The sequence below is a fragment of the Harmonia axyridis genome, chromosome 6 (assembly GCF_914767665.1).
Source record: "Harmonia axyridis chromosome 6, icHarAxyr1.1, whole genome shotgun sequence".
Classification (NCBI taxonomy): Eukaryota; Metazoa; Arthropoda; class Insecta; order Coleoptera; family Coccinellidae; genus Harmonia; species Harmonia axyridis.
Genome location: NC_059506.1, coordinates 5,206,166 through 5,220,007, shown reverse-complemented (window position 1 = coordinate 5,220,007; position 13,842 = coordinate 5,206,166). Strand labels below are relative to the sequence as shown.

The 13,842-nt window shown below is 34.1% G+C and overlaps 2 protein-coding genes across 2 annotated transcripts; both read right to left on the bottom strand.

Moving 5' to 3' along the window:
* Positions 1-3,643: 3,643 nt before the first annotated feature.
* Positions 3,644-4,762, bottom strand: LOC123682463 (craniofacial development protein 2-like). Its single transcript, XM_045621075.1, has one exon. It carries the CDS (start codon positions 4,760-4,762, stop codon positions 3,644-3,646), a length of 1,119 nt encoding a protein of 372 aa, XP_045477031.1.
* A 3,411-nt stretch (positions 4,763-8,173) lies between these two features.
* On the bottom strand, positions 8,174-11,693 carry LOC123683227 (procathepsin L-like). The gene is made up of 3 exons (XM_045622132.1): positions 11,539-11,693; positions 10,687-11,022; positions 8,174-8,794 (listed from the first exon to the last, which is right to left on the bottom strand). Exons 1-3 carry the CDS (start codon positions 11,629-11,631, stop codon positions 8,240-8,242), a joined length of 984 nt encoding a protein of 327 aa, XP_045478088.1. The 5' UTR covers positions 11,632-11,693; the 3' UTR covers positions 8,174-8,239.
* Between the last annotated feature and the right edge of the window lie 2,149 nt (positions 11,694-13,842).

Sequence of the window (13,842 nt, the reverse complement as noted above, 5' to 3'; positions counted from 1 at the left end):
GAATTTTCCTCAAATATCTTTAAAGAAATCAATCGACTGATGTCAATTAAACATAAACAATCTACTCCATATCATCCACAAACTCAAGGTTCATTAGAAAGAACTCATTTAACTCTGAAGGATTATTTTAAATGCTATATAAATAAAGACACTGATAATTGGGATGAATTTTTAAATTTTGCTACTTTCACCTATAATTCATCAATTCATAAATCAACTCAGAAAACCCCTTATGAATCAGTTTTCGGACAACGAGCAAGAATACCGTCTCAAATTAACAAACCTAAACCTTTAGCAAATTATTCGGAACTTGCAACCGATATAACTAATAAATTGAAAATTTTAAGGGAAACGGCACGTGAAAACCTGATTAAATCAAAAAATAAATCGAAAGAATATTATGATAAATCACATAATCGAACATATGCTTTTAGCGAAGGAGATCTAGTATTATTGTATGACAATCATTCAAAGGCAACGAATAAGAAACTTAATCCAAATTATAAAGGTCCTTATAAAATAGAACAAATTCATGATAATCAAACAGCCTCTTTAAGAATAAGTAGAACAAAATTGAAAACCTATCATTTTAATCAATTAAAACCTTATGTCATTTCAGATGAAAATGAAGACAACGGTTCTTCTCCTCCTTGCATTCATATTCCTAGCCCCAATCCGAGCACATCAAAATAAATATAAAATATCCTCTATTGATTCTTCCTCGGGTCTGTTATTTCATTATCTAGGAAAAGCGCAAATTTCAAACAATCGATTTACACTTCTAACGTGTCATAATTTAACCAACATTAAATTTCAAGTAGAACACATTTCTCTTTATTATACGGCTTCCTCAAATATATGTAAAATCGCAATGGCTGATCACATTTCAAGTGACTGTAAAAATCAATTAAATTATGTCAAAACTAAAATGAATCTTATCAAACAATTATACAAAACAATTTCTCATCAAATATCTTCTCAAAGGAAGAAACGCGGTATTTTAAATGGAGTTGGCACAGCAATAAAATGGTTTATCGGTACCCCTGATTCAAATGATGCTGAATTTTATTCAGATTCGATAAATGAACTAATCAATAATAATAAACAAACTAAAGTATTAATGCAACAACAAATTTTCATTTTATCTTCAACTATTTCTAATTTCAACAGTTCTTTTCGTAAAATGAATGAAAATATCGAAATCCTCAATAATAATTTGAAAGCCTTCTACGTTTATTCAAAACAAGTAGAGAGAATGAAAGAATCTTTCGAAATCGAAACTCATATCGCCAATCATTTATTGTTACTTATAGAAATGACTGATGAAGTATTGAATACTCTTGAAAATTATGTCAATGATTTCATTTTATTACAACATGGTATTATAAGTTATAGAATACTTTTTCCAGAACAATTGCTTCATGAATTATCAATTATATCTTCAAAGTTCACTCTTCCAATTCCTCTTAACATTGAAAATGTTTATCTTTATTATAAAATCATGAATTTAAAATCATTTCTAACAAAAGACTTATTAATTATTGCGTTTGAGATACCTCTTGCTTCTCTTGAAAAACTTGACATTTATCATATGTTGTCATTACCTACCCCACACAAAAATGATAATACTTTATTTTCCTATATTGAACCATCAAAATCCTTTCTCCTTATCTCCCATATGAGAACTAGTTATTTGATGGTCGATACTTTGGCAAATTGTGAAGAATACCATCCAAAGGAATGGATATGCAAGAAGATGCCTACCCTTAGAAAGACCGATGCTGCATGTGAAGTTCAATTAATATCTGCTGTGAGAAAATCAATTCCAAAGTCATGTAACACAAGAAATTTAATTGCTGACGCTGAAATCTGGCATGAAATTGACAACAATCTATGGTTATTTTCTGTTTCTACTCCAACCCAACTAACGATTATTTGCGATGAAGATCCTTTGAAAAATGAAGTTATCAAGCAAATGGGAACCTTAGAACTTAATCAAAATTGTAAAGCCTTCACCAACCAAGTCAATCTTGAAACCAATTCTATTTTGATGTCTACTAATTCAAGTTTTGAAATTCCTTCTACAAATATAGTCGACGATGACTGTTGTGAAAAATTAAAAGAAAATATTACTCTGAACTCCATACATTTGGAACCTCTCAAATTCACACAAATTAATCTTCATGAGTTACAATATGCTCAACACAAACTAAGTGAATTTGATGAGCAACTTCAACAACAACTGAACAAACCCTTTGTGATCCAACATTCATCATGGCTTCAAACAATAATTCCAATAATACTTGGCTTGATCACTCTCATCATTGGTTACAACATTCTAAAATGGTGTGGTTTCCTTCAATTCTTAAGAAGATACCTCTGCTGTACCAAGGAACCCAGAGCAATCGAAGGAAGTCCATGTTTCCAGATATTCAATCAATGCTGTACAACGCCAGTCGAGCAACCAATTCCAGTCTTCTACGATGTAGAGTTAGAGCGTCTCAACTACCCTAAACCTTCTACTTCACGTCCTTCTGAAGATGCCATCAGCACCGGATCCCAGTCAATGAGAAGATCCAAGAGACTCCAAGGAATCAAGATTAATCCTTTATAACTTTATTTTCAGCTTACCTTGAACTTTTGAAAAGAATTTTGAATTTTAATAATCTCGAAATAATTTGATATTTTAATAACATTCTTAATTTTCATGATAATTAATGTTTTCATATTTAATATTTTCATTCTGGAAAATGCCATGTTATCTTATTTTATTGATTTATTTGATATTTATAATATTTCTATAATTGTACCGATGTACCAGCTCCATAACTCAGATATTTTTATGTTTTGTAAGGTGATCTGTTGCTTCTAGATTTTTGCTCTTTATTTAAAAAATGTAATCAAAAATCTTTTTAGGGGGGAGGTGTTGGCAACCCCTATAACAATAAGCCTATTCATTATTACTTTCTGCTGACAGCAGCATTTATCATATCAATATAAAAGAAGCAGCACACCGCCATTAAATCAGTTCTAATCTTTCCTCTGATCCGATCAGTTCAGATATCTGATCCGTATAGTTCATATCTTATCTTTCCGTCGAGAATCTTAATAAATATCGTTCTACATAATATTTCGTATTCTTCCTTAACGAGTGCATCTCCTAAAAAACCCTAATAAGTGAAAGTTAAGTGTAACTACAAGTGAACTCAACCCATCATCGCATCTACCCTCAGCAAACCCTTTTCTTCTCATCTCATCAAGTTTTACGGAGCTTTCCTTAATAAAGCTGCCCTGGTGACAGCAATCCTGCTATTCTTTCTTCTACATCGTGCATTATTCCAAAGAGGAATACAACAATATATTGAACAGCAGTGGTGACACAATACATCCTTGGCGAACTCCAGCCCCCAGCTTGAACTGATTCGAGTATGTATTATTCATTCGTACCTTGGTCGTGTTGTTTCCATACAAGGCTTTAAGGAGCCAGATAAGATGATGTGGAACACCCATTTCTTTCATTATTCCCCACATCCTACGCCAATTAACGCAGTCAAACGCTTTGGTATAATCTACGAAGCATAGGTAAACTTTCAGGTTGTATTCACGCGATTTTTCGATAATTTGGCGGATATTCAAGATTTGCTCACGGGTGCCCTTTCCAGGGACAAATCCAGTCTGCTCTTCCGAGATCTACAAGTTCCATTGTTTCATCTGACATCCAGTGTTTCCGTCTCTGCAATTGTTTTTTGGAATTTGTTGAGTCAATAGCATTGAGAATCCACTGTTTTGTGTCAATCCAAGTTTTTTCGGGGTCTCCTGTAGCTTTCGGTTTTATGCTATTCTTCAAGGCCGATTGGAATTTGGCTAGGTCTTCTGGTACAACCCTGGTTGTGCTCATAGGTTTCGATATTCCGTGGAACTTTATTTTGAATTCAGCTCTCAGTAGTTTGTGATCAGAACCACCTTCAGCACTTGTTCTGGTTTCGACATCCTTAACTGAAGTTTTCCATCTCTTCCTTACTAGAATATAGTCAATTTGGTTTTTATATCTTGCGCCTGGCGATGTCCATGTAGATAGTCTTCTGGGGTGTTTCTTAAAGTTAGTGTTTGTGATTGTGAATTCATTATCCACAGAAAATTGTATCAGGCGCTCTCCCCTCGCATTGCGTTCACCGAGTCCATATTCACCTACGGTTTCCCGTAAGTTATCATCGTTTAGTGTCTCGCCGACTTTAGCGTTCCAATCCCCCATTACTATGACAATATGTTTCCTTGGGATCTTTGAGATCTTCTCTTCCAGTACTTTATATACTTCCTCTACCTCGTCATCATCGGCATCAGTTGTAGGCATGTAGACTTGAAATATATGTAGTTTGGTAGGTTTTGCGTTGAAAGTTATCATGATCAGTCGATCGTTTATCGGTAGATACTCATAAACGCTCCGAGCTAGTTTTTTTGACACTAGTATGGCTACACCTCTCTGTCCAGTCTTTTCGGCACCTGATATAAATATCTTGTATTCTGTACCTTCGAAATGACCCCTATCTTTCCAATGCGTCTCGGCTATCCCACATATATCGATGTTTTGTTTAATTAATTCTTGTTCCAGTATAAATAATTTTCCCGCCTGCAACAGCCCCCGTATGTTCCACGTAGCAATGCGGTATTGGACTCTTAGTGGTAGTTTACTTAAACTTAGGTTGTTCTTATTTACTCTTCCAGTCGCCCATTTCGCAGATGTCACCTGGTCGCCTGCGGTCATCTGCCCGGTAGCATATTTCACACCCTCCAACCCGGAATCGGAATGGCACCGGTTGCTAGTCTCTATCCACTAACCCTTTTAAAAACCTCAACTTCAACAAGTAACGGGTGTTTTTTTTCGAGGTACCTATATAACTTTAAGTTGGCATTACTGTTCGAAATGGCGACAGATGTAACAGTTGTCAAGTGATTTATTCTCAGTTTGGTTTGGCAATTTATCATAAATAGACTCACACCTGAACAACGCTTGCGAATAGTGCAATTTTATTTTGAAAATAATGGTTCTGTGCGGAATACGTATCGCGCACTACGTCCATTTTATTTTGTTTAGCGATGAAGCGCACTTCTAGTTGAATGGCTACGTCAACAAACAAAACTGCCGCATTTGGGGTGAAGCTAATCCTCAAGTGTATGTCGAAACACCGTTACATCCAGAAAAACTGACTGTTTGGTGCGCTTTATGGGCTGGTGGAATCACTGGTCCGTACTTCTTCAAAAACGATCATGGCCAGAACGTTACAGTCAATGGTGATCGGTATAGAGCCATGATTACTAACTTTTTCATTCCTGAATTGAACAACCATTATGTCCAGGAGCTGTGGTTCCAACAAGACGGCGCAACATGTCGCATAGCTTGTGCCACAATCGATTTATTGAAAGACACGTTTGGTGACCGCCTAATTTCACGTTTTGGACCTGTGAATTGGCCTCCAAGATCTTGTGATTCAACACCGCTAGACTACTTTCTGTGGGGCTTTGTAAAGTCATTGGTCTATGCGAATAAGTCACAAACCCTTGACCATTTGGAAGACAACATTCGCCGTGTTATTGCCGATATACGGCCACAAATGTTGGAAAAAGTCATCGAAAATTGGATGTCCAGATTGGACTACATCCGAGCCAGTTGTGACGGTCATATGCCAGAAATCATATTTGAAATGTAATGCCACAAGATTATCTTGCGGATAAATAAAATTCATGTCAATCGAACAATCCATCCTTGTTTTCTTGCAATTTGAAGTTCTATAGCTCTAAAAAAAACACCCTTTATTATCAGATTTTAATGGAATTTGGTCGTATCCTGATTGGGATGTAGATGGTATGATATATGATATTAACGTACAGGGTGATCCAATATTCATTAAAATAGAAAAAGTCAAAAATTTTCTTGGACCGGATCGGATTCATTCGATTTCAGAAATATTGAAGGAAGGTGGTAGTAAAGGTGACAAACTTCAAAATTTGAAATTATTCGGTCGATTAGTTAGAGAGTTATTGCACTGTGAAATTTCACTTATAAGATGAACATCACCATGTATATCCCAAACGAAGGCGATTGAAGCCTCTTATACGAGTTCTCCATGATGATCTCCATTCATGGTATCATTTTGGTATCCGTGTGTCGCATTCTTTCCGGGACACCCTGTTATGTGATTAGGTGCTCCAGAATGTCAGGCACTAAATTGAAGGTTTCATTTTTCGGAATAATTCAATAATTGAGAACATAATTTCTAGATTCAGGCTTAAAAGATATGAATTAATTGGCATGACAATTGTATAGCAGTTAGTTAGTTATTTTGAAGATGATGTTTAGTCTTTTTTCCTTTTTTAGAAACGAATCAGACCACTGGATGAATTGGTACATTTTCTTTGAGAATTTTCATCAAGCTTTTGAGTTTTGTTTGATAAGGAGTTAATGTTTACAAAATAATTCTTCGGCTTAGTTAATATTAGGGATATTAGGTTTGCCAAAATTTTTGAATTTCAATTGTTGGATTGACGGTTCTTTCTGTTAATTCTTGGGTTCCAATAAAATTATTCATTTTTTCTATGTATCTACGTGATGGAAATATAACAGAGGTAATTTTAACGAGACAATCACCAGATTGAATATAATGTGAAACCCGCTATCAGTTAATCAAATCTCTTATATTTATATAACTTTTAGTATAAAAATTTTTCAATTTTACTTGAGTGTACTCATAATAAGTGGATATTTTTTTATGTAATTTAGAAACTGAATTAGTTTTCTGGATCTTACAGAAAGCCAGCAAGTATGTCATCTACGAATAGATACCAAAATTGAATTTTTATAGGTAATTTTGAGCTGAAAATTTTTATTCAATATCACATAAAAATATCAGAAAGTCATAGGCTTGATGAAAAGGCCACTGCTGAACTGATAAATTGTTTTTATAGTTTTTTAATGCTTTCGAAATAGTTGATTTTAAGACGTAGATCTAGAAGTATTTTGAGCTCACAGTTTATCACAGGAATCTCAGAATGAAGCTCCTCTCATTTCAAATTGTTAGTATCTTCATTTTCCGTTCAGTTGACGTTCCATCCATTGTGTTGAAAGTCAATTGCGCAGAATACTCGAAAACTAACCCCGCAAGTCTCAACGGTGAATTGAATACTTTTGTGTACGCTTGGCAACAACGCTCACTCTGGGACACGAATCGTATACGACAGCCGCTGAAAAAATACAAAAACTACCGCACGTTTTTACTTCGCTCAATACCTTATGAACGAACAAAATAAACTGAATGAATATTACCAAATACAATTGAGAATGAAATGAAAATGAGTTCCGAAACTCTGTATACCGATTGAAACCAAAATAAAAATAACTGAAACTTGAATTAAAGTTCAAATATCTGGCTGAACCAATAAAAATGATGTTATAATAATCTTACCAATATAAACTGCTCTCTGCTTCCACACAGCACCGCAATGTATAAGGATGTTAGGGAACAGGGTAAAGGATTGAAATGGAACTAAATGGGATTTATACAATGCAAACTGTCCTTCTAATGAACTGTAATCTTAATATATTTAAAATGTCTGTGAATGAAACCAAAACCGTTATATTAAACACCGAAAACTTTATTCCAGAAAACTTCAACTCTTCTTTCCGATAACAATACATCTCATTAATAATCTAACAAAACATACGTCCCGATATTCCTAGAATACGCGACGTTGCCAAAACCAAACATCATAATAATCAAAAAGGACTAAAACACCATCACATGATTTCAAATACTGCAACACATGGTTGCGTTCATGCGCGGCCCCTAGGGGGGGTCAAAGGGATCATGACCCCCAAAATGGAACCATCTAAACTTAATATGCGTTTCAAGTAGACTAGGTACGAAATGGTCCTATCAAAAAACTTGAAGCCCATAAAGGCGACATCTTCCAAAATTTCAGGTTAGGGCTTTCGTGACAGCAAGATTTCCAGTTTGGATTTTTTTTTATAGATTCACCTCTATGAATACAGAATTAAATTTAAATGGTATAATTACCAGATTAATATTATTCAAAACCTGATCTCAGTGGATGAAAGTTCTTATATTTCACTTTTGGCATTTCAAATTTTCAATTTTGTATGGGAGTATGATAGAGAATAGTGAGAATATATCAATTAAGCCATATATTAACCATCAATATATAATAACAATTATCACAAAATAATCTACAATACTGGGTAAGAAGCCATAGTAGCAATTCCACATGGATTATTTCTGCTCATCGACAACCTGAAGTAACCAGCTTCTCCCCAAGTGGAGCCCCATGAATTCTTAACAATAAAATAAGATTGTCCATTAGAACTTCCATAACCAACAGCAAGAACACCGTGGTTCAAAGACCGGCTGCTACAAGAGTTGTCATTGAGTATACCACTGCTGTATCTCTGTAGCGTTAGTGTGGCGTCAATGGCAACAGCTATTGGACCCTTGTTAGCTATTGCCTGCTTGAGTGATGAAACACTTCCAGACGGAATGTTCACATAGCTAGAGAGTTTAGTGACGGTTCTTGAAGGATTTGCTTGGCAGTATTCGTCTATTGCTCTATAAGGATAATTTTGCTCACTTTCAATTCCATTTTCTCGGACGAAATCAAAGGCAGCTGTCATTAGACCTCCATTACAACCGTTATTACCATAGACAGCTGAGCAATCGATAAGATTTTGTTCGCTTAGGGATATCAGTTTACCTTTTCTGCCGAGTTGACCTTCAATGGCACCAGTCTAGAAAAAAAACTGAATTACAAAAAAAATTGTAGCTGCATAATTTATAACGTATGTCTCAACGGTTCTTGCACAATTTTATTGTAAAAATTGGGAATTTTAGAGTTTCGATTCTCCCTTAATAAAAGAGAAATAATTAATTAGCATCTTTATTTTTTTCCAGAGGTGTTTCACATACAACATCGCTTCTGTGTACAATGCCCTTCCTTCTCAACTAAAAATATTGAACCTGCAAGTCCAGTATTTCTTCTCACTATCAACTTAAGCAGAATCGAATATGAAAGACTGAATTGTGTATTTACATAGTCCTAACCAAACGAAAGAAAGAGAGAGAGAGAGTTATTGTAAATATTATATATTTATGTATAAATTTTCTAATATAATTAAAAGTCTTAGGTTGTTTTATACCAATGAAATTTATTATATTTTGTTCAGGTTGAGTTGAACAGGAGATGTACTTAGGTGCATTACTGGACTCCGCCTATTCTTGAATTTTCGAGGTTATCTTTTTTTCTTTGTAAAATTATTTGTATTGATCTTGTATTGTGGGAATGAAGTCAATTATTATTATTATTATAAAACTACCATCCTTTGATCAGAGAAAAGCCTCTCTTTCATAATGATCACAAGAGGCGGTGGATTAGTACATTTAGTATGATACATTATCATAAAATCACAAAAAAAACATGGATTCTCGGCAATTGTTCGAAACAATAGTATATTCTAAAACAAGTTGCAGAATGGGCTCCTATTCCAACACGAATGCGAAATTCGAAAACGAGCGACGAAGGAGCGAGTTTTGGAACGCATGAGTGTTGGAATTGCTTCTGCAACGAGTATTAGACGATATTTTCTCTATTTCAGTCAAGTTTTGTGAAAAATTGTCGAAATTCAATGAAAAATTCAGATTATACATCCTAATGACATTTGTAGTGTATCTTGGCAGGTGGTGTGACTGTTACGAAAATTGACAGATTACGGAATATGAATTTCAACCGTATGTTTCGAATTTCGAAATAATTTATAATTACGCATTAAATTCGTGAATTATTTCTGCCGAAATCGATTTAACACCAATAGAATTGGGGGAAATTGCGTATAATGTTGCAAATCATTTCACTTAATCCAAATTACTATATCATATTGACTATTGATATTCGTTGAATTTTGACAGTATTGGAAATCTGTGTAGACAACCACAAAACGAAAAATATAACTGAATATTTCCCTCCTGTCAAAAATTATATGTATCTCGAGAACAATTATCGAAAATTACAGCGATAATTGCATTGTAGGAAGCTAAACTGCACTGCGATAATTGTTCTGTTCATAGATGCTTAGTTTCTATGCATCTTACACAGTTCGAATCTATGGCAATTCCATTCTAAATCAGTTTGACAGGTAATGTAACAGTTTATTCGGGAAATATTCCCCCGAATTACACTCGTGCATCAAAATTACCGGATAATTTCGCATTCCAGCGTGTTTTCTTTGAAAAACTGCATTCGGTCATTTTCATTTTTGGAGAAAGATGAAAATGAACTCATGCAGTTTTCATGACAACACGCTGTCATGCAAAATTATCGGTAATTTTGATGCACTTGTGCAATTACTTACGAAAACAATGCTGTAATGAGTTCATTACAGTTCTTAGAACTGTAATGAACACATTACGATACTGAAATAGAGAAATATAATTAAAAGATTCGATTTTCAAAGAGTACAACCATGAAAATAGTATTGTAGTTCTTATCTTCTCATTTCAGAGCCCTGATGAAGGCTTTAAAATGAAGTTGCAACATTTAAAAAAAAATGATTTTGTAAAAAAAAACCTAGAACCTCGAAACCTGTAAAAAATCACTTAATTTGTGTACATAAATCTGTGAACTCACAGCACTAAAAGACCAGCATGATCCACACTGTCCTTGATTCTTAACAGGAGTAACAACTCCAGCTGTTCTCCAGTCGACTGCTCCAACGTTGGAGAAGCTTTTGCTTGCATTGAAGATGTCGCCAACAATGACTGGTTTGTTGAGCAAACCTTTGTTCACGTATTGCATGAATTCTTCTTGAGTCCAATCAGTGAATTGGTTGATGCCCTCAGTATGAGTAGATTTTCCTTGTTCGTAAAGGGCATTGTGTGCTTCAATTTTTTCCAAGTTGTCTTTGAATACTGCCAAACGTTTACGGGCTTCAATTGGTGATCTGTAGGATTTGCCGAATTCCACCTGATAATTCGACAGAGAATTAAACTTATTATTTTATTCAATATGTAAAAAATTTCATTATTTACTTTTTCTACATTCATGCAAAAAGCAAAACTTTATTGAACTATATTTAGTGGAAAAAAAAGTTCTTTATTGCACTAGTGCAATAAATTTTTTATTGCACTCATATTGAAAATTGCACCAATTGTTCATTCACTTTCAACATTGAGGGTAAAAATAAAATTTGAGTTAAATTGTTCGTAACGCATTAGTTCCTGTTTCAATGCAAATCGATATTAATAATAAAGTATTCAAGTTGCGCTTTTCATTTTCCTACACCTAGTGCCGCACCTCAATAAATAATTTTTTGCTTTTTGCATGAACATAGAAAAAAATGTTGTATGCAACTCGTGCAAAAATTGTTTATTGCACTTGTTGCATAAATAACTATTAGATTGAGCAATTTTTTTTCCAAACTCACTCGAATCATTGAAATAGGTTCAAATTGATTGTTTTAATTACATACGTAGAACTTACCTGGTAATTTTCCCATTTTTGTAAAACTTCTTCGTCACTGATGGCGTTAACACAGCCAATCACAACAATACAAATAAGAGCTAAAACCTTCATTTCAGCTGATCAAAAATGATTGAACGAATTTTCAAATTTGAGGTGATGTTTACGGATTTCATTTTATATAGTCTGCTAAAGATTAGATTGAGTTTTTTCTGTCTGATAGATTTGATTGGGATCAAAGGAGATTACTCTCAATATCCTCGATAAGAAATATTTTATTTTTAGATGCGAATTTCTGATTTTTGAAATCGATAACGACTATGCTATAAATTTTTATTTAGGTAAGCCTATCTCAGAGATAAATAGTTGAGGAAGGATTAGAAAAACATCTACTGTATCGATTTCTATCGTGATCTGGGAGAATTGTTGTGTGTTCATGCATATTATTTTAAAACTAATGGATAATTTTTTAATTCCTTAAATTTTTGTTCAAGGCCAATTTAGATCCAGTGGAAAAATCTGAGCCGTATCTAGGTACTATTGCGCCTGTGACAATATATTAGACAGTGCCCCCCATTTTTGAAGATTTTTTTTCATCCATTAATTTGTCGAGGAGGTGCTTTTTCCAGAATTGAAAAATTATCTGAAGCTGTGATGTTATTTTCTTATTATATTTTTTTATACCTTCAATTTTTGGTTCATAATGTAATTTATATATTTTCGTTGAAGTTTCAAAATAATACTCAACATTATACAGGATCTATATGAATAGTTGCGAAAAAATTCAGGGAGTGATTCCTCGTCAAAAAATAGGGTGGATCTTCATATAAACTTTTTTTGAACCTCCCAATGCTTAGTTACAGTTCCCTAAAGATGGTGCCCGAAAAATAGTTTTTAATTCATGGAAAGTTCATAATTGTTTTTTTTTTTGGTAACATTTATTTTATATTTGTACCAGTTCTCAATGAAAATATCGTTTTGACATCGGCCTATTGGATAAATTTGAGGTCGAAAATAATTCCAACCACCAAAACTCAGGCGTATTATCTGTCGATATATTTTTCCCCAAAAACCGTGAATTTAGAACTTAGGTATTCGTTAATAATGAATCAGTCTGTCCAATTATATTTTTCTTATTGAACAATATGAATGAAGAAAAAGTTATTGCGAAACAACTTTGAGGGGTGGCTTTTTCCACCTCTTAGAATCATATAGAGGAACACCACCAACAATTTTTTGAATGACTTCTCACCCGCATAAAATGTCAGCTTGATTTCATTTTTGTGAATTTTTTGGTTTTCAAGAAAAAATCACTGCACCACGAGCGCCATCTTTAGGGGGCTGTAACTAAGCGGGAAGGGGCTCAAAAAAAATTTATATGAAAGACCCACCGTATATTTTCATAAACATCCTGTATACAGGGTGTTCCTAAATTGAACGTACAAACGAAAAGGGGAGATTCCTTAAGTGAGTTTAAGAAAAAAAAGTCGCATAAACATGGGGTCGCAAACGTTTCGTTTTCGAGATACAGAGTGTTTCTTGTTGTAATACATTTTTTGTGTTGATTATACGAGTTTATCGAATCTTTATGAATCATCGCTACAGATCAGGAAAATTTCCATAAAAACTGTCACTGAATTCATTCACCACAGCTTACAAAGTGGCCTTCCCATCATAATTTGTATTTTCACGAGGATTTCGAGAGAATCGTTCAAAATTTTTTTTCTCGAAATCGTTGGTAGATACGACAAAACTGCAAGAGACCGAAAAGTTTAGTATAAGAACAAAGCTTCTTTTTACATTTTTTCAAATTAACAGTTGCTCACCAAAAAAAAGTTCTGCAGAAGAACAGGTGGCAGTATTCCAGAAAAAATATCACCCTGTAGATCTTCTATCGAAATTGCCATGTCACGTGGTGAGAACTCTCAAATGTAATATCTATGCCAAATTTCAGTTGAATATCTTGTGAAGTGTAGATACTATGAGAAAAAAAACTTGAAAAAATTGAAACTTCAACACTCTGTATCTCGAAAACGAAACGTTTGCGACCCCATGTTTATGGGACTTTTTTTTCTCAAACTCACTTAAGGAATCTCCCCTTTTCGTTTGTACGTTCAATTTAGGAACACCTTGTATATGTACTTATTTTTATTGAAACCATTAACATACACATTTCATATACATCTAAAAAAAAAACGATCTAAAAACCGATCGTTATAAAATTGTATCAAAGAAAAAGCAGCAGCACTTCACACAAAAATAGATAGTTTGTCGAAAAAATACTGACAAGTTTGATGAAACGCAAAAAACTTGTAAAAATAGGGG